Source organism: Eutrigla gurnardus (genome assembly GCF_963514095.1).
Source record: "Eutrigla gurnardus genome assembly, chromosome: 18".
Taxonomy (NCBI): Eukaryota; Metazoa; Chordata; class Actinopteri; order Perciformes; family Triglidae; genus Eutrigla; species Eutrigla gurnardus.
This window is the reverse complement of record NC_139929.1, coordinates 21,340,443-21,365,859: the sequence shown is the minus strand read 5'-3', so window position 1 is coordinate 21,365,859 and position 25,417 is coordinate 21,340,443. Positions and strand designations below refer to the sequence as shown.

The 25,417-nt window shown below is 44.7% G+C and overlaps 1 protein-coding gene across 7 annotated transcripts in view; it reads left to right on the top strand.

The window, feature by feature from the left end:
* The window catches only part of LOC311028961 (uncharacterized protein), a 144,338-nt gene that overhangs the window by 62,576 nt on the left and 56,345 nt on the right, over window positions 1-25,417 (top strand). For 6 of the 7 annotated variants that reach the window (XM_084033792.1, XM_084033790.1, XM_084033789.1 and 3 more), the window contains exons 4-6: window positions 10,533-10,646; window positions 15,242-15,328; window positions 20,800-20,988. In XM_084033792.1, coding sequence (XP_083889918.1) covers window positions 10,533-10,646; window positions 15,242-15,328; window positions 20,800-20,988 — 390 coding nt within the window. The remainder of the gene's footprint in view (window positions 1-10,532; window positions 10,647-15,241; window positions 15,329-20,799; window positions 20,989-25,417) is intronic. The other variant, XM_084033787.1, reaches the window with a different exon arrangement.

Below are 25,417 nucleotides of genomic sequence, written 5' to 3'. Positions count from 1 at the left end.
TGATCCGTGACAGTGAGGGGTGCTAGAAAACAGCTAGAAATGCAAATATGCAAAGACAAAGTACCGAGGGTAGTCAGAAAATGCTTTCAACTCCTTAAGCCCGCCGATACAAAGGAAGAAACATTGACGTGAAGAAGGTCAAGAGAAAGTTAGGGTGGGATTAAAGTATACACGCCTCGCTGATTATTCCTCTTTCCAGACAGATACACAGGATTGTTTTCAGGCTAGGACCAGGAGGTGTGGAATACAATGACATGCTAAACTTGGATTCAAAGACAGGATTGGAGGGAGGAGACGTTTTCCACAGACAGCTGTGTGTATGAGGATACCTGCAGGTCCGACCAACCACCAGCCTCTCGCTGACACATGAACGCACACACACGTTACAGACATGTTGTCACATCCAGTGCACCTTTCTCCTCTTCGGCCTGTCAATGCACATCACTCTCACGCTGGTTTCATACCGCCACTGCCTCTGGACTCCTCCTCTAGTTTAAACAGCACTTTACTATAAAGGACCCGTGTAATTATGATGAGAGGCTACAAGAACAAAAAGACCAAGTCATAAAAAAGTTTGTTTGTGGGTCAGTATTTGTCCGGCTCTGGGCAAGACCTGTTATAAATAATAACTTGATTCAATTTCAATTCAGTGTTATTTATAGTGTCATATCACAACAGAAATTATTTCAGGACACTTAACACATTGAGCAGGACTCGAATATGATTTTCAGAGTTAATACAACTTCAAAGTCCCAACATCAGCCATCACCCAGCCTGCCTAACTATAAGTGTGATCAAAGAGAAAAGTTTTAAGCCTACTCTTAAAAGTGTGCAATTGGAGTATTCCATATATCGCCAACAACTACTGTCGGCTATATCCACCCAGCTCTCCATTTTCTGTTTCTCACAAGGGGTTAGAGCCTATCCCAAGATGCACTGGGCTAGATATGAAGGTTTATTCTTTTTGTTTTGTTTATTGTCCTAATAGATGCCACTCATAAATATATAAACCCATGTCTCAGATTGTCTTTTTTGTAAACAGAGTATGAAAAACAAGCGCTCCCTGTGCACTACATATTGTACCCTGGACAGAATGATTGAGGCCTTAAACACTTGGGTCCTACAGTGTTAAATATGTATTGACTTGAATCAATATAAAGTGAGATTATTGGGACAACTGACATGTTCTGGGCTCTGGAAGTGTTGTTTCGTCCTACCCAACCAGTCGTGAGTGACACCAACGTTTTTCAGTTGACTGGGAGGCTGCGGTCCACCTGCAGACTTCATCAGTCTCAATCATTTTCATGGATGCAGCTCGGGTCCCAGCTTGCTACAGTGCATGGGAAGAGGACATACGTGTCTAATCCTCATCAGGTTGACTCTTTCCCAGCCGGCTGAAGCAGCCCTCTGCAGGAACGTCAGCGGGCTGAATCGGAGATGTGGCAGCACATTCAAAGTGGCCGAACCAGGCATCAGTGCTCCTTTACCTCAGCATCAATTCACTCCACCCGATAAGGAAAACTCCCTAAGAAACATTTTAATAGGGAGAAACCTCAAGGAGGATCCTGAGGAGGATGCCTCACCCAGGATGGACAGAAGTGCAATAGATGCCATGTATACAGAGTAAACGTCAAAATAACTACAACACACATGATACATGTAATGTGAGCAGTAATAGCAGTAACAATGATGGCAGAAATAACACTAGAAAATGATTGCTACTCGGTGCAGAGGATATAAGAGCGCCCTCTTGAGGTTTCTTAAGGGCATGATGTTGGTTTCGGCGTTTTGTTCATGTCGGTGTGTGTCTAGTCCATGTGTTCCAGCTGCTGCAGCAGGATTTGTAAAACGTTCTGAAAGTTAAATGTTGGCTGGGTTGCCAGCTGGATTAAATAAAACCAGGCCAAGCTTTGATCTCCTATAATAACAGATCAGATGGCCACATACAGAACCGCAGTAGGGAGTCTCTTTACATCACTGAGGCCGAATGTTTTAGCCATGCCAGAATTCAAGGGGAGTCCCATCAACCCTTTAGACTTTGGATGTGTTGGGGTTGTAGCAGGAGCAGATTTGGTTATCAACAGTAAATTATTAATGTCAATATGATTATCGATATTAATAATTATATTTAATATATTATCATAATATAATCATGAATAAACGGGGCACCACCCTGGGATCAGGGAAAAGATAACCTAAAACTGTATTCAGTCTCAATATAAAGGTTTTATACTCACATGCCAATCATCGTGATCATTGGCATAGAAGTATAAAAACAATCGAACAATTAAGAAGGCGTGAAATTCAAGCACTAGCCTTCACAACCTGCTGTTATCCAGTGACATATACACAACAAGCACAAGAGACCGCTAGTTATAATATAATAAGATTTATTAAAATCAGTAATAATGATCACAATCAATAACACTGCAATTAACAAAGCCTTATTACCTAACTACCTAACACACAAAACTAAGCTTAAACAAAGGGAGAGACACACGTGGAGTGTGTGTGTGCGTGTGTGTGCGTGTGCGTGTGTGTAGAGAGAGCGAGAGAAAGAGAGAGAGATGGCCGAGTACGGCCACCAGATGGAGCTATTCCTCACAGCGTTCAGGGGCGGAGCCACTGACGTCCGATAGGATCGCGAGAGAGAGAGAGGGAGCGAGAGGTGGCCGGGTACCGCCCCCGGATGTAGCTATGTCCTTAGCGTCCGCCGGGAACAGCTGGCGTAGGACACGTGCGGGGCGGCGTATGTGTGTGTGTGTGTGTGTTAGCGGGACACAAACGAAGAGAGAGAGAATGCGCGCGCAATATTCTAAGGCTCAGGAGGTCGGTTACTATCACACGGGCTCGCGTGAATGAACTGGCGTTTATTCCGCGAGACCGGTCTTTTAACTGATAGTAGAGGCTTTCTGAGCTCGCGAATATGGCGGAGGTTAGTCGAAAACACTGTTACAGAAATCAACCCAGCGGCGTGGGTACACGATCAGTATTCAAATACAACACGGAAAGCAACAGACTCGGCGGTCCGTGATCAGAACTTAAAACACATTAACAAGAATTACAAGCATGTCCTACACTATCGAATCTCTGCTTCTGCCCAGACAAATAGCCTCTTAATTTTGTCGATGTGAGATGCGTCGATGTGAGGGTTTCGTCCCGTGCGGGGATGGCGTTCCTTGACGCCGGCAACGGACGGTAGTTCGCGAGCGCTCGTTCGGCGCCAGATCCAATTAGTTGAAGAAAACAGTTAGTATTTCTTCCTTCTGCAGGCAACGATGAAAATCGCGGGGCTCGGCGATTTAGTCAGCTGATTTCAGACAAAAACGGGTCGTAGTTCCGTTCTGCTGGCAGCTGAGACGAAGAAAGTGTTTTTCTTCCTTCCGCGGGTGAACAGGAGGGTTGCGCTGTCGCGGCGGTCTCCTCAGGATCCAAAATGATAAACAAAAGAAAAATAAAATGAGTAGAGAAAAAGAGGGGTAAAAAAGTCTGTTGCTCGTCCAGCGAGTTTGGGGGAAAGACTGCGGCCTAGGACAAAGGAAAACGCTGCAGACGTAATGTTCACCTCCTGTTGTAACGTGTGTCACGGTGGAGAGAGGAAGTTCTTCAGGCGGCGCCAGAATATATAGCTTACGGCTGCTTCAGGGGACCCTCTGGGGTTACCTGTGGTTGTCAGCCAATAGGGCACCAGTTGTGTGACGTTGCACGTTGCAGGTGACGCTAAAATGGTGGTTGTAGTTTTATCTCCTTTGTTCCTTTGTCCTGACCGCATGTGAGGGCTTCTGTAGGCCGCTTTGTGTAGTCCTAACGGTGAGGTCCCAACAGATGTCAGAGATGGCATACCCAACCTCAGAGACTCTGTTGGAGTCCTTCGGCTCCTTGAAGCCTCTCTCCAGATCGATTGTATCCTTGCCTTGCAATTAAGTCCCCATACCTCTACCAGGTCATACAGTAGACCAGACCCATGTCTGAAAACGGGATTCTTTACTTGCTGTTTTCAGGCGCACATAAAAGTAAAAATATGTTCAACTTTTCAATATCACACTTTGACCAGCCAGCCAATCAAATTGAGCAAAAGAAAGGCTTCGGTACTCAACTGTTTTCCTTCGTGTTTTGATGCTAGTCGATGGTTGAAACGGACATCAGCAAGTGCAGTATGAAACATAATATTAGTGTTTTTTCAGTATGTCGTGAATCCAAAACCTCCACTTTTTTAAAATCTTTTCCCCCTCCCTCCTCCTCATCCAACAGTGGAGCTCCACATCTGCTTGAGTCCACATTCGATGGCGTGGTTGATTACACAGCGCCACTACACGGGCCGATCGCCGCACTTTGCCAAAGGGCCTTTTTCAGGTCTCTGCTCCGGTTGCGCTGCGTCTCGGTGTGATCGCGGCTGAAAGCCTCTGAAGTTTGCGGAGGACAATTGCAGGTAAAGGCGACTGTAAGTGATCTACTGGCCGATTCAACATGATTATGTGATTAATGTAGTGTCGTGGCTTTGTCCTCACCAGACAGTATCAGTCTGTCCTCTCAGTGAACCGTCATTGTGCGCCTCTGGTCCTGCAGCAGCCCTGACCCAGCTACTTCGTTGTGTCTATCCCAGCTCAAGGAGCAGAGGCTGAGGCAGAGGAGCATGGAGAGGCTGGGGTCAGCTGGAGGACAGCCGATCCTGCCGGCTCATCCCAGATTAGACCCTTTTGGTAAACCATAGGGCGCCATACAGTGGAAAAATAGCCAGGTTTGGTATTAAGCTTACATAGCAGCAAGCTGCTATAACGTTGATTTGGACATTCGTGTTTAGGGTTTGACTACTTTTTCCAAAGTGAACTATATTGTTTAGAATGTTAATGTACAATAAGCCTGATATATACACACCAGAAAGTTATGCCCTGTCTACTTATAGATCCAAATAAGGCTGTGACCTATTCCCAGAGGATACATCCCATGTTGGAGAGAGGAGCATGGGGCATGCTGATGTCGGATCAGCTGGAGGACAGAGACTAGCCCACGGGCCATCAGCTATATGAGAAAACATATGAATGGTGTAACTCAGGTTACACACGATGGGCTTTAGCCGAGTCCGAGCGTTTGAATGAAAATCATACAGCCCAGTTTAAGATCAGCCAGGGCACGGCTTGTTTTAGATGAACTGGTTTGATCTTACCTTGTGGAGTTTCGCTGTACTTCCGGACTTACGTTGTGAATTCAGGGTTGAGATCAGATTCAGAAGAGTGGAAATGTCTTTAGACTGGTTGTATCTTGGCATGGGTAAACAGAGAGGAAGTTGTGGATTCATATTACATTACACATAACATATGAGGTCTTTGACAATGACAGAGGAAGGTAAGGACTCGGGCAGGGCTGTAATGAAAGATGAAAGAATCTACTGGCCAAGTACATTTTTTACCGGCCAAATAATAAATTGCCTCTTTTTGTTGCATATACATCTGTTTCACTACTTTTCATAATATAGATAACAGTATTACAGAGCAGTACATGCTTAAAAAAGAGGCCAAAGTATTATTTAGAAAATACATTTTAATATTATTAATTGAATTTCATTCATTTCATCTCAAACATTGCAAATTGAAAACTTTAACAGTGCAAAACTGTGACAAAGGAAACACTCATTAATTACTCATCAGAACTGAGACAGAGAGAGAGACAGAGAGAGAGAGAGAGAGAGAGAGAGAGACGTGCAGATATACGCATATTTGTTTATCTACTCTTCACATTTATTAAATGTATTTTCTCTTCCTGTTTCCCAGTGCGAGTTGAGATACACAAATATGATCGCATTTGTCAATCGCGGTATTTTATTTTGAAAATTGCTTTTATTTTGAAAATTGACCGGATTGTTTCCTGTTTCTTTGTGTGATTTACTGCCAGAATTGACGCGTTCGCTCGCGGCACGCGCAAAAAATAGAGCAGACGCCGAAACGATCGCTTCACGGCGCGGGACGGCCGCGGCTATTGGCGGCGCTTCCGCGGCCGGTGTGAATCACACTCACTGCGCCAAACTTTTAAAGAGCGGTGACGCGCACGCTACGTTGCTTCGGGGGAACTATTTTCTACAGCGGTGACGTCTGGGGAGCTACTTCAGTGTGACACACAACAAATCACCGGTTTAGCTTGACGTTTGCTACCGTCATAATTTATCAGTTTACAGCTACTACAATGTTTTGTTATATCATGCATAATTTATTGCAAGAGCACGACCATCGGGCCAAACATTTACCCGCCCCAGTGGCATGTATCCCTCCAAAATTAAGTCGCCAGGGGAATATTTTAGTCGCATTTGGCGAGTGGCGAGTGCTAGTTTACAGCCCTGGACTCGGGACCTGTGAGGTTCTCCAACGGTGTCAGAGCATCACTACTCACCACCCTGGCTGTTGGTGGCATCTGTCTCTCATTCATCACGTTTCTGCAAAACCATTGTCGCAGTAAAATCTGAATCATTATTATTATTATTAGAACGGTGTCAGGGTGATGAGTTGGTGACCTCTCCTGTATTCGAACACAGCAACCCCAACTTCCAGATCTAGTCAGCCAGAAAGAAAATCACTTGTGTACGCACATGGCTTGTATTCATTTGAGAGGGAAGTCAGAGTTGCAGCAAGGTCGGTATGACGACGTGAAACTTCGGACTCTCTCAAAATACCTCCAAAACACCTCGATGGTGTTGAAAATGTGAAAACTAGACGCTGATTTTATTGCATCCTGGAGTAATCGCCTTGTGAAAATGTCACCGGAGTAGAACGTTCAGTAGAGCCTGAGTCATATTTCAGATGGTGGGAATGTCATCATCATAACAGAGTTTGAACGGCAGCGTTCCTCCACTAACCCCTGCACCACCTCCTCAGCTGATCCAGAATCAGCTGCCTGTCCTTGGTGCAACCCTCACAGCGCTTCAGTGCCACTTCCACAACTCATCCAGGCATGAGTAGGCGAGTGTGTGTGTATGTGTGTGTGTGTGTGTGTGTGTGTGTGTGTGTGTGTGTGAAGTCAGCCAAGTACCTACCAAGCATGGACTCTGCCTTCATGTTGTGTCTTTCTTTCTCTGTATGTGTGACTCTGTGGCGTTATGCTGCTGTGTGTGTGTGTGTGTGTGTGTGTCCTCGGAGGCCTCTGTGACGATAGAGTTCATCCGTCAAACTGATAGCTGCTCCGGTCTGTCTCGCCGCCCTCCGTCCTCATACTGAGGTCAGCGCCCTCAGCAGCAGAGCCTCGCATCATTTGGACATTTTGGTTTTCCACTAAACACAGAAGCAGATATTTGAGTCTTGGTTGTTCTCTCTGCCGACTAGAGGCCAAGGTCAACTGCTTGCTTCCTACACAGATAATCAGGGTTGGTTGACCCGCACAGAGACATTTAATGCTTGAATATCTGACAGGAATGATGATGATGATGATGATGAAGATGATGATTGCTAATATTATTAACAGAAAATGAAGAGGCTAAATTCCCGTCAGTTTCACAGAGGCATGTGAAACAGCACACACACTCACGTTCTGGTTGTAAGTAACTAACAACTCATAACCTGGGTTGTACCACACAGCTTTGCAGCTTTGCAGCTTCATGCGTACCATTTACATGATAAATATTATTAGGCCACCTTCTAAAATTCATAACATGATTTTATTTATCATCTGTATAAACGTGGCAGTTTATCAGTCTGTCTGAGGGCTCGCCTGTTTCTCTGCAAGTAGATTCCATCACTCTAGGTGGAGAAATAAAATCAGCGAATCCTAACCAGGAAACTATTGTGTTTCAATAAAAGTCAGTCAGTCTGGTGGAGGTTAGTGAGGCGGACCGGAGTCTGTGATTGGATGACAGAAGGTCACAACTCGCCTCCAGTGGCGAGTCCCAGAACCAGAACCACAAATGATATTTATATAACCACAACAACACAAAATCACACTACTACTATGATTACTAATGTAACCTCCCCTCCCCCCATCAATCACATCGGCTACTGGCAATGTTTGAGGGTGTTGATATCTAACTATGGAGACGATCTGCCAAACACCTACAACATGCTTGCTTAGTAGACAGATGTTTCTGATGAGAAGCTAATCGTGCCGTTCATTTCTCAGAAGGTCTAGTTCTGTACTGTGCTGTCAGCCTCATGATTGTATTTTCATGCATCTGAATCGGCAGCATATTGTCACACAGTTAGCTTTGTTCAATTTTGCATGAACGTTTGCATGAATTTTGAATAAACTTTGCTGTAGTAGACACCTAGTTTAACTTACCTCTGAATGCTTGAGAGAAGCTGCAGATTTGTTAGAAGTTTATTAATATGGAACATGTGACATGTCCAAACTGCACCGAATTCAGCAAAGCACCTCCTGGTCCAGAGAAGAAGTAGATCGGATGAACGGTTCTTGTGATATGCCAAGGACGTGTAGACAGAGATTTCTTGCTTTATGCTGCATATTAACGGTACGTTGCAGGTGCAACATGAAACAGTGAAACACACACGCATACAGTACACTCTCTCACACACATTTGGTGCATCACAGTTGGTCTTCCTTACTCTTTCAGGCTGAGCAGTTCACCACTGGTACATTAAACACAGTTCAGTGTGTAGAGGATAACTCAGCAAGAAATGTCCCCTCGTGGACTGAACTGAACCCCCTAAAATGTGTCTGAGCTAGAAGAAGGCCTGAGGTACAATAGTATTTAGGCCTCATTTCACTAATTGTTTCACTGCAGACAAACACAAACTTGAACAGTTATATGAACATTTCAGCCCATTTCAACCATTTTGTATGCAGTCTGATTCAGATGGTGATAATTCTGATTCATTATAACTTGGGTCTTATTTATTTGTAGTTTTCCCTCAATTGTAATGCTATTGTACACACATAAGTCATTGCTGGAAATGTCGCAATATTTCTACAGCAAAGTACAACAGGGCAAGAGACTTAGATATTCCCTGCCTGCATTATGGTGTGGATGCTTCTCTACAGTCACCTCTGATACGTGTATCATGTTACAATGTTATAGTCACTGATCAGGATGATGAGGGTGAGTGATCGTCCTTTTAAGTGTTGTATAAGCCCAGGAAGGATTCCGTTGATGCCATAATCATTATCATCGGTTTCCATCGTTAAACTATAGTTGGCATCGATTTTGACTTCTTCAACTCGTCCTGTGAATGTGGTTGCCCAAGAGATGTTTTCTTTGAGTGATGGGTTATTTGTGTAACCTCCCTCCCCCAATACAACAACACCCTGTGGCGTTAGATAAGACTGATCTACAATGGAGCGGCTCACTTAGGAGTGCAACGCAAACAGTGGGAGATATTCGAGGTTTTCCTACCAGCGCCCCTGACCGACCTTTCAAAGCGGCTTAGTTTGATTTCAGCACCTTGGACAGCAGCACAGTGGAGCGGGGGTAAACATCCGCCTGTTTCCCTGAAACCTTTTTGCTTCAGTGATTTTTAACTAAGAAGAGCAGAAGACGCTTAGTGTATTGAGGCGCACTCGCTTCGTCCACCTTGAGCCATGTGCCGAGTCTAGCGCGACCTGCCGTCTGTGAGAGCGACGCAAAGAGTGTTTTTGTATAAATCGGTGACCCTGCCGTCGGAGTCTTTCTGCGTCCTTTGGAGACAGACAGTGCACACCCTACCATGGCCCCTGTGTGTGTCTGATATATGGAAGCGTTAGTGACTTTGGGTGGCGTCCTGTCTGTTCGCCTCACTGTCACCCTCTGTGAACGCTGCTGGGAGAGGGTTGCCATCGGTGCCTCCCTCTTTCTCTCCTCGCCTCCCTCCCTGTGACTATCCGTTTTCCTCCCTCCCTTATTTCACTTTTTCACCCCTGCCTTTTTCTCTTACTCATTCTGCAAATTCTCTTCCCTCCATTCAACCCTTCATCTTCCTCCCTGACCTCTTTGTCTGCTTTCACCTCGCGGCCCTCTTATCCTTCCATTTATGTTTTACCTTCCACTCCCAAATAGCCACATTAAATCTGCCAGTCAGGGTTCTGGCCTCTGATGTCTGGTTGGGACCCCTGGTTGTAGACGGGGACTGGCATTGAAGGGTGACTACTGGACTGGAGAGAGAGGGAAGTCGCTGGGGGAGGCGCTAGCTGGCGGGGCCTGGGACCTGAACCAGACAGACAGCGAAACGTCACACCAGACCCAGACTCCCTGAGTGTGCTGGCATTCGTGTGTTTGTGTGTGTCCATTGTGTGTGTGTGTGTGACTGGGGGTTCACAGTGGTTGTAGCTCAGAGCCAGCTGAGGCTGCAGTGGAGACAGACAGAGGCAGAGGCACTGAGCAGCACATAGAAAACACCACTGAATGTTGAGTTGTATGGGACTGGGATATCTGCTGCTGGGAGGAAATTTGGCAGGTGAGATAGAGTCCACTGTCTCGAAGTCTTTATGTTTCGTAAATGTGTGAGTGATTTGTGAGCGTGCGTGTGATTTCAAAGGTCTCGTGATTAAATTGCGCTGGTACAGTAGCGCGTCATCAGAGAGGAGGGGGCACTGATGTTGGATGATCCGTCTTGTCACTGCAGGTTGTAAGCTGACCGTGGGGGGACAGACACCAGTGTTGCGTCCAGAGCCACAGGGAGAGGTGCGACCACGCTCTCTTGACCAGCAGCAGGCCTTGGCTTCGGACTTCTTATCAGGTACCAACGTGCAAGTCCAAAGTGACACTGCCAAAAGAAATGAAATCGATTAAAAATCTTCAAAAAACTATTAGTACAGCAATAGTTTTTGGCGTCGCTCAGGATGTTTTGACGTCTTAATTTTAAGGTTTATTATAAACAAGACATGTATAATATCTGTTAACAATAATAATAATGCTTGGGTTTTATTTCAGTGGACTTTCTCATTACTATCTCAACTAATTCAAAGAGGTGTGTACAAGTCAGACCAGAGTCAGGAATCTAGTGCCTTTACACTTGATTTATTCCAAATAAATACTTGCAACTTGACATTGACTTATGTCCATTGACTTGTGTCTTCACTTGAACTTCAAACTTGATTTACTTGACTTGATATCCTCACCTAAAACAAAGAACAATCTAAAAAATATGCAGCTTTGAATGAATTTGATAGCAGCAAACCATGTCGCAGGAGCAGAAGGGAAGGGTGCATTTCTTGGTGCACACCAGCAGATAGATAAAAATAGACTAGATTCTTACTTCATAGCCAGGACTTGAGAGTTTAAATGTGACTTGCAAAATAATGACTGTGGCCCAACTTGTTGTTCTCAAGAGTATTAAGGTCAAAATAATTTTACTCATAATTTATTATTGACAAAAACATATTCCCCACCCGCCCCATGGGTGCCCTTATGTTCCCTTCTTCATGCTCAGGTCCTCTACCAGAGGCCTGGGAGCCTGAGGGTTCTTCAGGATCTCATCTGTTAGGGCTGAGCTCTTCTGGACAGAGATCTGGGGTATTGATCCTGGACTCTGCTGGAGCCACTGTCCCAGTTTGGGGGTTACAGCCCCCAGTGCTCCACTTATTTTCTAGCTCCTCTTTCAGTTCTTGGTATTTTTTGAGCTTCTCATGTTCCTTCTTCCTGATGCTCGCTTGAGATTGAGCTACATGTATTCGATTGCTGTCCTCTGTTGTCTTTCCACCACCAAAATGTCTAGTTGGTTGGCCATCACCAGTTTATCAGCCTGGATCTGGAAGTCCCACAGAATCTAAGCTTAGTCATTTTCAACCACCTTTGGAGGAGTCTTCCTTTGTTACCTCTGGACTTCCAGCCCATAATACTCAGCACAGATGTTCGTACACTATGCAGCCACTTGGTTATGGAGCTCCATGTACGCTGTAACTGTCTCAGGGGCTGATTTGCACAGCCTGCACCTGGGCTCCTGTCTGGGGTGGTAGACCCTGGCCTACACCTGGGCTCCTGTCTGGGGTGGTAGACCCTGGCCTACACCTGGGCTCCTGTCTGGGGTGGTAGACCCTGGCCTACACCTGGGCTCCTGTCTGGGGTGGTAGACCCTGGCCTACACCTGGGGTCCTGTCTGGGGTGGTAGACCCTGGCCTACACCTGGGGTCCTGTCTGGGGTGGTAGACCCTCATTCATCTTGTGCTGCCATGAGTAGTGCCCTTGTGCCATCCTTTAGACCGGCCTTTTCTACTAGTATGATTTCTCCATATCAGCCACTTCTATCGGTCGGTGGTCCATGCCCTGCAGGTGATGGTCTCTTCATCTTCAAGTTTCTGCTGTCTGAGATATTCACTTGGGGTCATCTGCCTGATGTACTCCTGGATCTCGGGTGTTTTATCCTGCATAGTGGCTCCGATGCTACTCTGTACAATCTCAGAGTGCTAGACTTGGGGTACAACCTCCATGCATTGTGAGGAGCTTTCTTGTCTCAATATCATAGGCCTCTATTTCTTCCTTTGTTATAATACCAGTTGGGTCAACACATACGCACTGACATTTGCTATGTTGCCTTCAGTGGTGATCATCTTGCCTCGCTTGGATACCATCTGATCACACATATCTACCCTGAATGACATCCCGACGTTGCTTTTAGATCCTGGTTATGTGGATCAGCAAGTCGGTGTCCTAACATACAGATTATAGTCATCCATGTAGAGGACATGGCTGATGGTTACTCCACTTTGGAACTGGTACTTGTCAACACTGTTAGTGATATTCCGCATAGGCCTGAACCCCCCTCAGGCATATACAGTATATATATGTATATATGTGACCAGCCACGGCAAAACCAGGAACAAGTCGGCCTCGGGGCATTTTGAGTTATTCACAGATTCTGAAAATGTAGCTTTCCAATGATGTCTAACACATGGAAATCTGATAATATTTGACAAAGTTGTGGCCATATGAATGTACACATTCAAATAGCCACATCATCACAGTCAATTCAAGCAATGCCAACAGGCCCCTTGGCACCTTACTGTTAAATCAGATGCCCACATAACGAGCCAAAAACCTCCCATTACAACTTAGTTTCGATGTGCATATAATTTTAAAACGACAGTACTGAGCTAGCTTAGCTAGCTAAGCAAAGTAGATAACTTGGATGTTAACAGAAACTCACCCCATAAGAAACTGAAAAATATTCCTGCAGACTTCGTTGGCTCCGATGAAATAAGAGGTCTGGGTGGACTTTCTTTTCATCTGCGGCTTTTTGGTGGATGCAGTCATCTCCGACGTAACTACTGTACGTCCGTTTGCTCTCTTTCGGCAGCTAAAGAATCCATCCGTATGCTGTACATAAGCTCTTGAGAAAGTTTGTCGCTACGTGAATGTCTTCCAAGGAGAGAGTTCTCCTTTCTTCTTCCGTAGCATTTGCAGTCAAAGTTACGGATTTCCTCCATTTCTTTATCCCGTTGAATACCATCTGATATCTTCCGCTCCAGCTCCTCCGCTGCGCCAGTAGCCATGTGTGTCGCTTCTAACGTGCAGCTGATTGGCCAAAAAAATAACAACAGCGCGTGAACGGCCAACAGTGATCAGTATGGAAATGAACTGCATCGCCGTACACGGGCCTGCAGGGACACAGACACGGCCGTTTTTTTCCGAAACTACAAATACAAAAATGTATACTTTTAAGGCAACCAATACTGTTATCTGAAACATGGAGTGGCTTCTTCATGATCTGAACTTGCATATTCTGCAAAAAAACGAAAATCACTAATTTTGAAAAAAAAAAAAGCTTATTTCGTCTTTTACGCGAATTCGTCCCACCCGACTTGTTGCTGGTTTTGCCATGGCGGGTCACATATATATATACATATGTGTGTGTGTATTTATATATAAACATGTGTCCTACACACTCATCAACAGTATTTTCAGGTATAAATTGTCTTGATGGTGGGGGAGATCCGAGTAGAACGAGCGATAATGAGTGGGTGGGATTAAAGCCTACATCCTGTCTGCATTGCGTACTTGTGCGTGTGCTTTTGTATGAACTGTACCATACTCAAATCCACCTCTTTCAAGCTTGCCGGGGCCGAGGAAACGTACCGTTCTTAAGTACAGAACGGAGCGCTCACACTGGCCAAACAATCCAGACTTTAGGCTCAATCGTGCCTGGGCGCGGTATGGTTGGTGTAGTGTGATTGTGCCCATAATTTCCCCACCTAGGCCTGGGTCTTCCCAGTGGCCTCCTCCCAGCCGGTCATGACTGGACCAGCTCCCTAGCGAGGCACCGAGGGAGCGTCCTTCCCAGATGCCCACATGCTCCTTTCGATGCAAAGCAGCAGCGGCTCCCTCACGGATGACTGAGATTCTCACCCTATCTCCAAGGGAGACACCAGCCACCCTCCTGAGGAAACTCATTTTGGCCGCTTGTACCCGCAATCTAGTTCTGTTGGTCATGACCCATCCCTCATGACCATAGGTGAGGGTAGGAACGAAGACTCACCGGTAGATGCCTTCCGACTCTCTTTTCCTCACAACGGAGCGGTACAGCGAATGCAATACCACCCCTGCTGCTCCGATTCTCCGGCCAATCTCATGTTCCATTGTCCCCTCACTCATGAACAAGACCCCAAGGTACCTGAACTCCTTCACTTTGTGTAAGGACTCATTCCCTATCCGTAGTAGTAGTAGTCCATCGGTTTCCTCCTTTTCCAATTTTTTATGAACTGAAATACTTAAAAAAAACCTCAAGACTTTTTCTCTACACAAAAGGCCTATTCCTCTCAAATTCTGTTCATAAATGTATTTAAATGTGTGTTTGTGAGCACTACTCCTTTGCTGAGATAACCCATCCACCTGACAGGTGTGTCATATCAAGACAGCATGATTATTATTACATAGGTGTGCCTTAGGCTGGTCAAAAAATGACTCTAAAATGTTCACTTTTATGACACAGCACAATGCCACAGAAGCGTTGAGGGAGCGTGCAGTCTGTTGCCCATGAATTGGATGTTCATTTTTCATTTTTTCTATTGTGACCAGCCTAAGGCAGTGGTATGGTAAAACCCAAGCTTTTCTTCAACAATATTGAACCTGAATATGCTAAAATGTAAAAAAAAAAGTTGTGATTTTTTTCTCTCTTTGTTTCCTTCCTCCTTGTTTTCTACCTCCATCTCACCCACTCTAAATTATTAATGCCCTGATGCCCCTCCTGCATCTTTTCCTTCTTTTTTTCCCTCCCTTGGCTACTTCATCCATCTGTGCCTCTTTCTCCTTTCTCTTCCTCAACTTCTTCTCCCATCCCTCCTGCCATTCCTCTCTTCCCTGTTAATCCATCTCTCTTCTTCTCCTCCTTCTCGCCAGCCACCATGGCAACATATTCAGATGCTCTGGGCTCTCAGACCAGCGCTGCCCCAATGATGGACACTGGCATGATGGAAGCATTTTCAGGTATACTAGCACACAGCAACACTGCAGTAGTAGTAGTAGTAGTAGTGCAGGGAGATAAAACAGCATTCCATTCACAGTGGACAGTTCCTACATTCATTTGACTGGTTACACATTATTCATCTCTACACACAAATCAAATCAATATGTGACTTCCCTCAACTTCCCAAAATATATATATATATTTCAAGCCACTGAACTAGCTTTCATCCGAAGCAAAATTATGAAGGAAATTAAAGGAAAATTATGTATTTTTCCCTTGTTTTTGTGTCTCAGTGACTAATGGGGACAACTATTTTTAAAATTGGTCCAGTTTTGAGGGAGAACGCTGCAGACAGCAGGGCTCCAGACTAACTTTTTGCATTGGTTGCACAGGTGCGCCTAACTTTAGTTTTTTAGGTGCACCAGCACCAAATTTGGGTGCACGCACATTTTTCATCGCGTCGCCTTAAACGCCAAAAAGTCACCTTTTTATCGCTCTCCTTTTACATAATGACACCCCTGGCCTAGGTGGCCTAGGTTAACTGCAGCACCATCAGCACCCAGAGCAACCGTTTTCTCCAGCCAATCTGAACACTGATGCCCAAGCGCAGTAAATGCTTGCTTTGTGGCAGCATAAACTCCTCAAGAATAAAAAGATCATACAGGTCACTAGCCTATAGATTGCAAATGGAAAACTGTTTGTGATCTTAGCCTAGCCTACTTATATTTTCACTTAGGCTATTAAATTCATACAATTTCCTATTCATGATCTCTCATGCTGTAATGTGGGCCTTCAAACACTGTGCGTGTCCATGCTCCACCTCGACATGTCCAATTAACATGTTGACCGGACTCCCTTTCCGCAAAATGCGGCAGTAGACAATAGTAGACTCCTTCGTAGAGACGTCTGTGTCGCCGTCAATCATGAATGACGTGTACGTGGCGTTTCCAACCTCCGCAGCTGTCTTGTTCTTTAGTGTGTCGGCATTTTTTTCATCAGAATAATTTCTGACGGCAACTCCTCCTTTGCAATATTATATGCAACATTGAATTTTATAATCATTTCAGATTCCTCAGCGGACGTGATTGATACAGCCTGACGCTGAAATGCAGCTGGATGAGGGGCCACTTTATTAACACACTTATCACGGCATGTAGTATGCTTTTTGGACATATTGCGCTTTTTCAACGTCTCGATGCGAAATGTTGTTGACTCTTCCACAAACGCACTATTACCGGACAAATTCTGACCGCACTCCCGACAATAAATGCAGTGCATTGAGTCCCTTTGTTTATCGTACATCAGCCAGGGAAATTGCTTCAACCAGTCCTGTCTGAAGGCATATTTTTGGGCTTTTTAATTAGAGTCTCGGGGCGAGGCTTTCTGGCTCTCTTCATTTTCAAAGAAAATCGAAGCGCTCAGGAGTACCTGCTCTGCTCGCTCGCATTTTTCGAACTGACACAATTTACAGCAGTGAAAAGGACCAGAGCCAATCAGAGGCAAGGACCTGCCCGAGCTCTGTCTCTTATTGGTTTAGACCACGATACCATCAGGAGAACACAAAGAGATGCTGTGCTTATGATTTTTTTTTTTTTTCACCTGAGCAGCATTAGGTCCACCAGTGCGACCTACATTTTTTTTCAGTCGCACTCATAAAAATATTGGTCGCATTTGCGACCAAAATGGTCGCACTCTGGAGCCCTGGACAGCAGCCGCTGAACAGGCTGCAATGTTAATCATATCAGCAGAACTCCACTCTGTCAATACACGTCCACTAAAAGGCTTGTCGTTGCCACTGACAGGCTCAGATTATTGGAAGTGTCTGGCAGCATTGTGGAAAGAACCTACAGAAATCCTTCCTCCGTTTGTTATTGTGTCTAACCAAGTCTCGTTCAAGACCAAGTCTCGTTCTGAAGTCTTGCTAGAGGTGATGCAGGAGGACGCCGGTGGGAACGTGAGAGAGAGTTGGAGAGTGGAGCGCTGGTGATGTCTGTTCGTCGTGTATAGAAAAGCGCATCTCAATGTGATCCAAAATATTTTCAATGTCATTGCTGAATATTTGGCTGATTTCACCAGCGACACTTCAGAACGAGACTGAGCAAACAAAGGTTGTATTTCTCTGTCGGGGCCTTTCCTTTATAGCAGACTTAGAATAATATACAGTCAAAAGTCACATGCTGTTTTACACTCTACCAAGAAATTCAGTCAGGTTTAGTTTCCATTGAGTTCATAGCCCTTGTTGTTTTTCCTCCCATCTTTTGTTTTGTACTTTTTTTGAATTTAGAATAAAAGCCTGTTTCACCTGAACGCAATGGAAACTAAAGCTGACTATGACCAAAAAAAGCACTATGAAAATTACAAAATCAAAGTCGCTCACTAGGAGGATCAAGGAACAAAGGCTACAAACTTATCTACACTATTCAAAAGTTACAAACAAAAGAAAGCAAAAATACAAACTTGATGGACCTTGGCATGAGACGAGAGAGGAAAGACGAAACGCTCTGGCACAAGACAAAGGGAGACGCAGACTTAAATACACAGAGGGTAATGGGCAACAGGTGGAAACAATCAGGGATCAGGGATGACGTCAGACCATGGACACATGAGAAAGAGCAAGTGACCTGAAACAAGAGGGGGGTTACTTTTCAAAATAAAACAGGAAATTTCACAAGACAGAAAAGAGACGAGACAAACCTCACCGGCGTGACACTAACATAATCATATTTCACAAGCCAAATCTCCTTGCTCCTTTAGATTATGTCTCATTAAATCTACTGGCCGTGAATCTGTGGTCGTAAAATCCCTCCCTCATAAATGACTTGTAGTGACACAAAGCTTTTTAGCTGCATGCAGAGCTGTAGCTGCTGTCACTAGCTTGATGTCTGGACCTCCACAGAGTGACACACACACACACACACTCACACACACACACACACACACACACACACACACACACTCACACACACACACACACACACACACACACACACACACACGCACACACACACACAGTATGAACTACAAGGCTGAGCTATGCCTTTCAAAGTGCCAACCTCTGCATACCCAGCTCTCACTGTTGCCTTAATGAGACCTGTCATCTCCAAATAACTGCTCCCTGCTTGAACACACATATCTTTTGCTCTCTCTCTCTCTCTCTCTCTCTCTCTCTCTCTCTCTCTCTCTCTCTCTCTCTCTCTCTCTCTCTCTCTCAAACACACAAACACACACACTCAGCATAAATGGCTGATACATACAAAATAAAGGTCCAATTGCATAAATAAGTGTACTTAAGTAGTCCTGATCAGCTGGAAGGTGTTAAAGCTGTGCCCGGTGGCATGCAGGTTGAATAGCACAGTCACTCTCGGTTCCTTTGTTTCGATTATCCTCAGGAGTTGTTTAGATTGTGTGTGTTGTTTTGACTCAGTCATTCTTTCTGCTGAGTCTTTTCATCCAACCTGGGGCCTCTACTACGAAGCAGGATTTGTGCTTAGCGAGGTAACTTAAGCGTTAACCCTGGGTTTTCCGTCCTACGACGCTGGTTCACTTCTTACCGGGGTAGATCGCCATGGTAACTTACGCTGTGGAGCTAACCTGCTCCGGAGCAGGTTATGTTCCTGATAAGAGATCAACGTGGAGAAACACACCGCCGACTGACCAATCAGCTCTCTTGGTGCGCCGACATAAAAAAAAAGAAGCTTGGTGGATCGTGAGAGGGTGTCATAGGAGAACTATAGAGTGTACAGAGACCGGCAAAACCCTTTTGTCCGTGTCTGACGATGTTTTTTATGAGAGATACAGATTCTCATCGGAGGGAAAGACTTTTCTTTGTCAGCGTACAGCCTACTTACCACTTTGAATTATGTTTTTATATTTATTTGATTTGCTCCCAAGTCCGTTTTACACCGCCGGGATTGCAGCTGAAAGAATGAGGCTAATATTGTCATAAACCACGTTATAAGAATACATCCATGCAACAAATTCATTGTTTTAAAGTTATATGTTTGGCCTTTTATTGCTGAAGGACATCGTAAGAGTTAAAGGGACTAAAGAAAGAGTGACGACAAACCGCGGATTCAAACCGTTGCCGCTGTAAGGAGCCTTGGTTCTAAGGGTGATAACTCCACCACTAAGCTATCAGCGAAGTTGAAGATAACATGTAATCAGTCAGATCTAGTACTGTCCTTATAATGGGGTAGTTATACTCCTAATACTATTAATACGACTTCCGCATTCACACAGTAGGCGAGTTTTTGCCAGCTGTCCTTCCTGCATGTTACACATGAAACGGTTTCCTTTTGCCTGTATTATATGTTTAACTTCTTAGTATTTCTGTAAGATTATGGTTCGCTCCTCGTACGTGAAATACGCCGCTCCGCTGCCGTAGACTGATCCATGTTTGTGATTGGTCAAATGCTGCAAACACCGCCTCTTTCATGTGCACACGCTCACAGCTGGACAGGTAAACCCTGGTTTGAGTTAACGAGTTGATAACCAGCTTCGTGTGACCGCTTATCTCCGATTGCCTTTGTTAGGTTACTTAAGCTGGATCTCTGAAAGATACCCTGGGTATGTTGAACTCGCTGAGTAGTACAGGCCCCTGCTCACCAAAACATTTCAAAATTGTGAAATAAGTTTTGATGGATGGATGGATGGATGGATGGATGGATGGACGGACGGAAGGATGGATGGATGGATGGATGGATGGATGGATGGATGGATGGATGGATGGACGGACGGACGGACGGACGGACGGACGGACGGAAGGATGGATGGATGGATGGATGGATGGATGGACGGACGGACGGACGGACGGACGGACGGAAGGATGGATGGATGGATGGATGGATGGATGGATGGACGGACGGAAGGATGGATGGATGGATGGATGGATGGATGGATGGACGGACGGACGGACGGACGGACGGACGGACGGATGGATGGATGGATGGACGGACGGAAGGATGGATGGATGGATGGATGGATGGATGGATGGATGGATGGATGGACGGATGGATGGATGGATAGAGGGACGGATGGATGGATGGATGGATGGATGGATGGATGGATGGATGGACGGACGGAAGGATGGATGGATGGATGGATGGATGGATGGATGGACGGATGGATGGATGGATGGATGGATGGATGGATGGATGGATGGACGGACGGAAGGATGGATGGATGGATGGATGGACGGATGGATGGATGGATGGATGGATGGATGGATGGATGGATGGATGGATGGATGGATGGACGGATGGATGGATGGATAGAGGGACTTTCACCAGTGTTCATGTCCTGTCTGACACCAAAGTAACCCACTGAATTGAACCCAAAGCATCTTTAAGGCCTACTAACCCTAACCAGGGTAAGATTGCCCCGTTAACACCTGCCATTATTGTTGCTGTATCTTTAAATCAGTAGTGTCTAAATACTCAAATACACCCCAGCACTGACCCTATATATCTGTTTCTCTGCCTTTGATTGCCAGGTTTTTCCCAGCCTGGTGGGATGGGGGTCAACATGGAGGTGGGGGCTGTAACTCTCTCAGCAGAGAGGATGCCAGGTACAGCCGAGCCTCAGCATCCAACACCTCCAGCGGGTTCAGAAGCCCCTAAAGAGCACAGTCCCATGCTTCCTGAACCCCAGACTCCTCGCAGCCCTCTGGATCTAACAGCAGGTAAACAAAACACACCAAAATACTTTAGTACTTGACTTCTGTAATAGCTGAGGAATACTGCTTATTGATATTTGAACTATTGTAACATGATCCACTTCTACAGAAGGGTGTAACGGTAAACATATTAGTGTGAAAATGTTGGGTACAGGGCATTCACTGTGCAACATCCTCACAGCTGCTTGTGTCTCACACTTGGAACAGAATTCTGCCGGAAAATTTTACCTGATAATATTTTGGCAGCTTTGGCGGCATGCTAGGTTAGCCGAGTTAATCAAGCTCAATGGACAAGGATTTGCGTAAAACTGTATTCCGACACATTTTCCTTGTTTTTCCCAATTGGACCGAACCGTACCCAACCGTGAATATTGAGTACCGTGACACCCCTACTCCTATAGCATTGTTTACTGTTGTTGAACTCAAAGGTGTTTACATCACTTTGTTCACCCCCTTCATTCTCACAGCAGGAACGCGTGCTGTATACTATAACATACAATGTATATGACTGTTCCTGTGCTGCACCATCTCATTTGTTCCACAGGGGTGCAGAGTACAGAGCTCTGTCTCTCTTTGCTTTTCTATAGCTTCCTCTTCACACACACACCATCTCCAGTGTGAATTAGCCAGCTCAGCTCAAGGTCAATGCACATCTGATGCTGACATGTATAGGGTCTGCCATCGTGCCGTGGCTTCCAGTCATATTGTGTATGTGCTTGTGTGGATAGCTGCATATATTTATCCTTCAGCCAGAAGCTGTCCGTGGCTCTCTTAGTCCACTCTCTCCCGACCATCCCCCCCATAGGGATTCTCTCTCCGGTGCACATTGGATCTGAGAGAGCATGGAGTTGTAGTTGCCACCATTCCGTGACTAGTGCCACGTTAACATCCCACGTGGGCAGCGGGACGATGCTCAAAGCATCGCAGCAGCTGATGCACTGCTCCACAGTGTATCATCTGTATTAAGGTGTGTTCACACCAAACACAAAGCAAATTTTCATTTTCTGTTACTCATGCAAGTGCAAACATTTATTCACGTGATCATTTGTATTAATTAACCTCATTCGCACTAGACGCGCCTCACCTCCACGTAGACCCCAACCAGGTTTCTTCCGTCACGGCTGAAATCACACAACTGCTGCTTTGTACATTTTGAAGGCCCATATATACCAGGAAACCCAACACCGTCCTGTTTATGACATCATCCAGAGGTGCTCAGTGGAGTTCACCTAACTGGGTTCACTGGATCTAGCAAGACACACGGTTTACTACAGCCCAGAATACACTATATAGCTGTGATTTGATAGCAATAAACAGATTAAAAAGGATGCTGAAATAATTCCATAATGATGACTATTTATAAAAGGTCACTTAAAGGGATACTTTGGACTTTTGATGGGGTTGAATGAGGTACTTATCCATAGCCAGTGTATCTCTTACAGTAGAGAACCAGACAGGACTAACAGCATGGTAGCCAAACGCATTTTAGACACCTCAAACCTCAGTTTAATTGTACGCTATATTTAGAACATTTTCACCACTTTACAAAGACGTCAGTCACTTCTTTCTTACAGGAGTTTTAGGGTAAGTTGTGATTCACCAAGGTCACACAATAGACCAAAAACTCCTGTGATCTGCAAGGTAGCTGGGTAGTAGGTAGTGGCTTAGAAGGCAGCATAGATGGATGTAACAGTTTCTGTTCACCATCATATTTAAACTACCAGACACCAAAACAACATCGGGGTTGTTGTGAATCATAAGAACGAAGCAGAGCTTGGGTGTAACGGCAGTGAGCAGTGCGATGATTCATTCACGCTGTTTAATCAATTTGTAACAGGTGGTGGCGTAGAACATAGAGACTAGTGTTGCTTGTTAATCCCTCGCTGCTCCCCCTAAATTGACTAAGAGACAGTGTACCCCCCCTCTCTCTCTCTCTCTCTCTCTCTCTCTCTCAGTGTGCAGGTAATACATGCTGACTCAACAATGCGGCAACCACCAACCACCTGAATCAAGCAGATTTACCAGACTGCACAGAACAGAATAATTAGATACTTAGAAGCTTCATTTCTAGTTGACATTTAAATTCTCAGTCAATATTCAAATAATGCTGTGCGTTATTGGGGCATGTCTGTTCATTGTGTTTCGGCTGTTACTGCACAGTTGCAGATAAGGATTAGGCTACACTAATATAAATAGGGTTATAGTATTTGTAGAATTAGATTCCAGTGGTGGCTGTAGGATTGTTTCCATCTTGTGTGATCCACACATTCCTATTACTCCAGAGTTATATATAGTCCAAAAGTTAAAATTGATTGAAAAAAGATAATTTCCATTTTTTTTTTAATCTAAGAAAACATTCTTGTTCAATGTATATTTGTTGGTGTTTTGACTTTTAAAAAAGAACAAGCTCTCCCACTAACCGTTCAAATGCCAAATTCACACAATAACACAAACAAGCTGACCAATCGTAGACCAGCACCTCTGGTGGTCCAACAGGTCAAACGACTATTAGGAGTCTGGTAACTTTGAAGTGACTATAGATGGAAATAAAGGCTTCACCTCCCCTCAGAAAGAGCTGTCTGACGTCTGAATACATTGTTTTGCTCCTGTGCTGGTACATGCAGTTCCTCATAGAACCTTCCCTTCAAAATATCTAAACTCTCCCTTTAAAGTCGAGCTGAAATGAAACCCTTTCAGATTAACAATATATGCCAAAACATATTTATTTCAAAATCCAATATATTTTTCCTACTTTAAAACAACATGATGCATGCTAACATCAGCTTGTACCAACCATTGTCAACCAATGATAATGATATCGTGACATGCATCCATCAATCGGAGCTAGAGAAGGTTGTAAGCTAATCTTTTCAACCATCAATTCTTCTCATTAAGTCCCTCCTATCTATCCTGTTTCTCTTCTCTTTCTGTCTGACAAAAAAAAAGAAAAAAAAAAGAACTTGAGTTTTCTGCTAGCGTGGCAGACATAAAGTATGGTATATGCACATACAGTGAGATGGCTGCTCGTTGGTGCTCTCCTAGCATAAAAGGGTTGCACGCCTCTACATTTAAGTCATTCTGATCTATTTTTCTGCTGTCCGACTCTCCCAATTACTGCACATACAGTATAGAGAGCAGAGTTCTGTCAGGGGTTTGTTAATGTGAAATATGGCTCTCCAGAGAGTGACTGTACTGTATGTGGCCTGACAGCTGCTCCACTTTCGCTCTTCCTCTCTATATGTATAAGTATAGCTGAAAACTAGACACAAACTGGGCCAAAGTAGCATTCTTCTTGCCTCTCGTCTACCTAAGATTTATCTTCCAATGTCCCAAAACAAGGCTGTATAGTTTCAGCATGGTTGCCTGTAATTGACCTCCTTTTCATGGGACTATTAAGCATTAATTCTGTTTTTGTGTGTCCGTCTCCGTGTACATTGGAACATTGTATATATACTCCGCATCTGCACACACACACCCCTGACTCTGTTAATGTCGAACGGATCTCTGTTGCAGCCCAATAGTTTAAGCGTAAGCTTGCACTATACCAGACCCTGAGGCTGCAGTGACTCAGCCACCCAAAAGTACCACTTCTCTATATTTGTTAATTCAATACTCCCCAGCATATTGTGTGTGTGTGTGTGTGTGTGTGTGTGTGTGTGTGTGTGTGTGTGTGTGTGTGTGTGTGTGTGTGTGTGTGTGTGTGTGTGTGTGTGTGTGTGTGTGTGTGTGTGTGTGTTCTCATGCTCATTCCTCTAAGCATTCATTCACTCTAGCATAGACGTGGACATAATTTTTAAAACCTGAAATAGAGCTTTGAGTGGAGATTTACTTGGTTGACTTTAAGTTGAACAAAAAAGCCAACATTTGCTTGTTTGACTAAAGGGTGACACTTGTAGTATAAAGAGCAACTTTATTTTTTAGACCAGGCAGCAAACCTCTGGTGAAGCCAATGCCGAAGTGTCTTAAACCTGCATTCTCTCTGATGGCCATCAGAGGGCAACTCTTGTGGTTGGAAAAATACGTCTTAATTGCATGGACGGGTATGAGAAAAAATACCCTACTTCTCACTTGATATCTCAGTAAACATTGTAAACATGAGTTTATGGTCACAATCTCTAGTTTCACTTCTTCATCAATCGACCATCAAGCAGGGGATGCTTTAGGGTGGGGCTACTTTGTGATTGACAGGTAGATACTAAGCTGATCAGAAGACTTCAACACTTAGCTGTAAAGTTAACCTTGAATTATGAAGCTAACTTTTAAACAGATTCACGCCAGAATCCAAATGGATTCAGATGCTGCAAAACTGTAGTCCACAAGCCAAAGAGTGACGCCATGATGACTATGTCCACTTTTTATGTAGTCCATAGTTTAGACGAATGTGTTTCGGCTTCATCAGGGTCACTATGAAACACATTATAGACATTTAAATAGG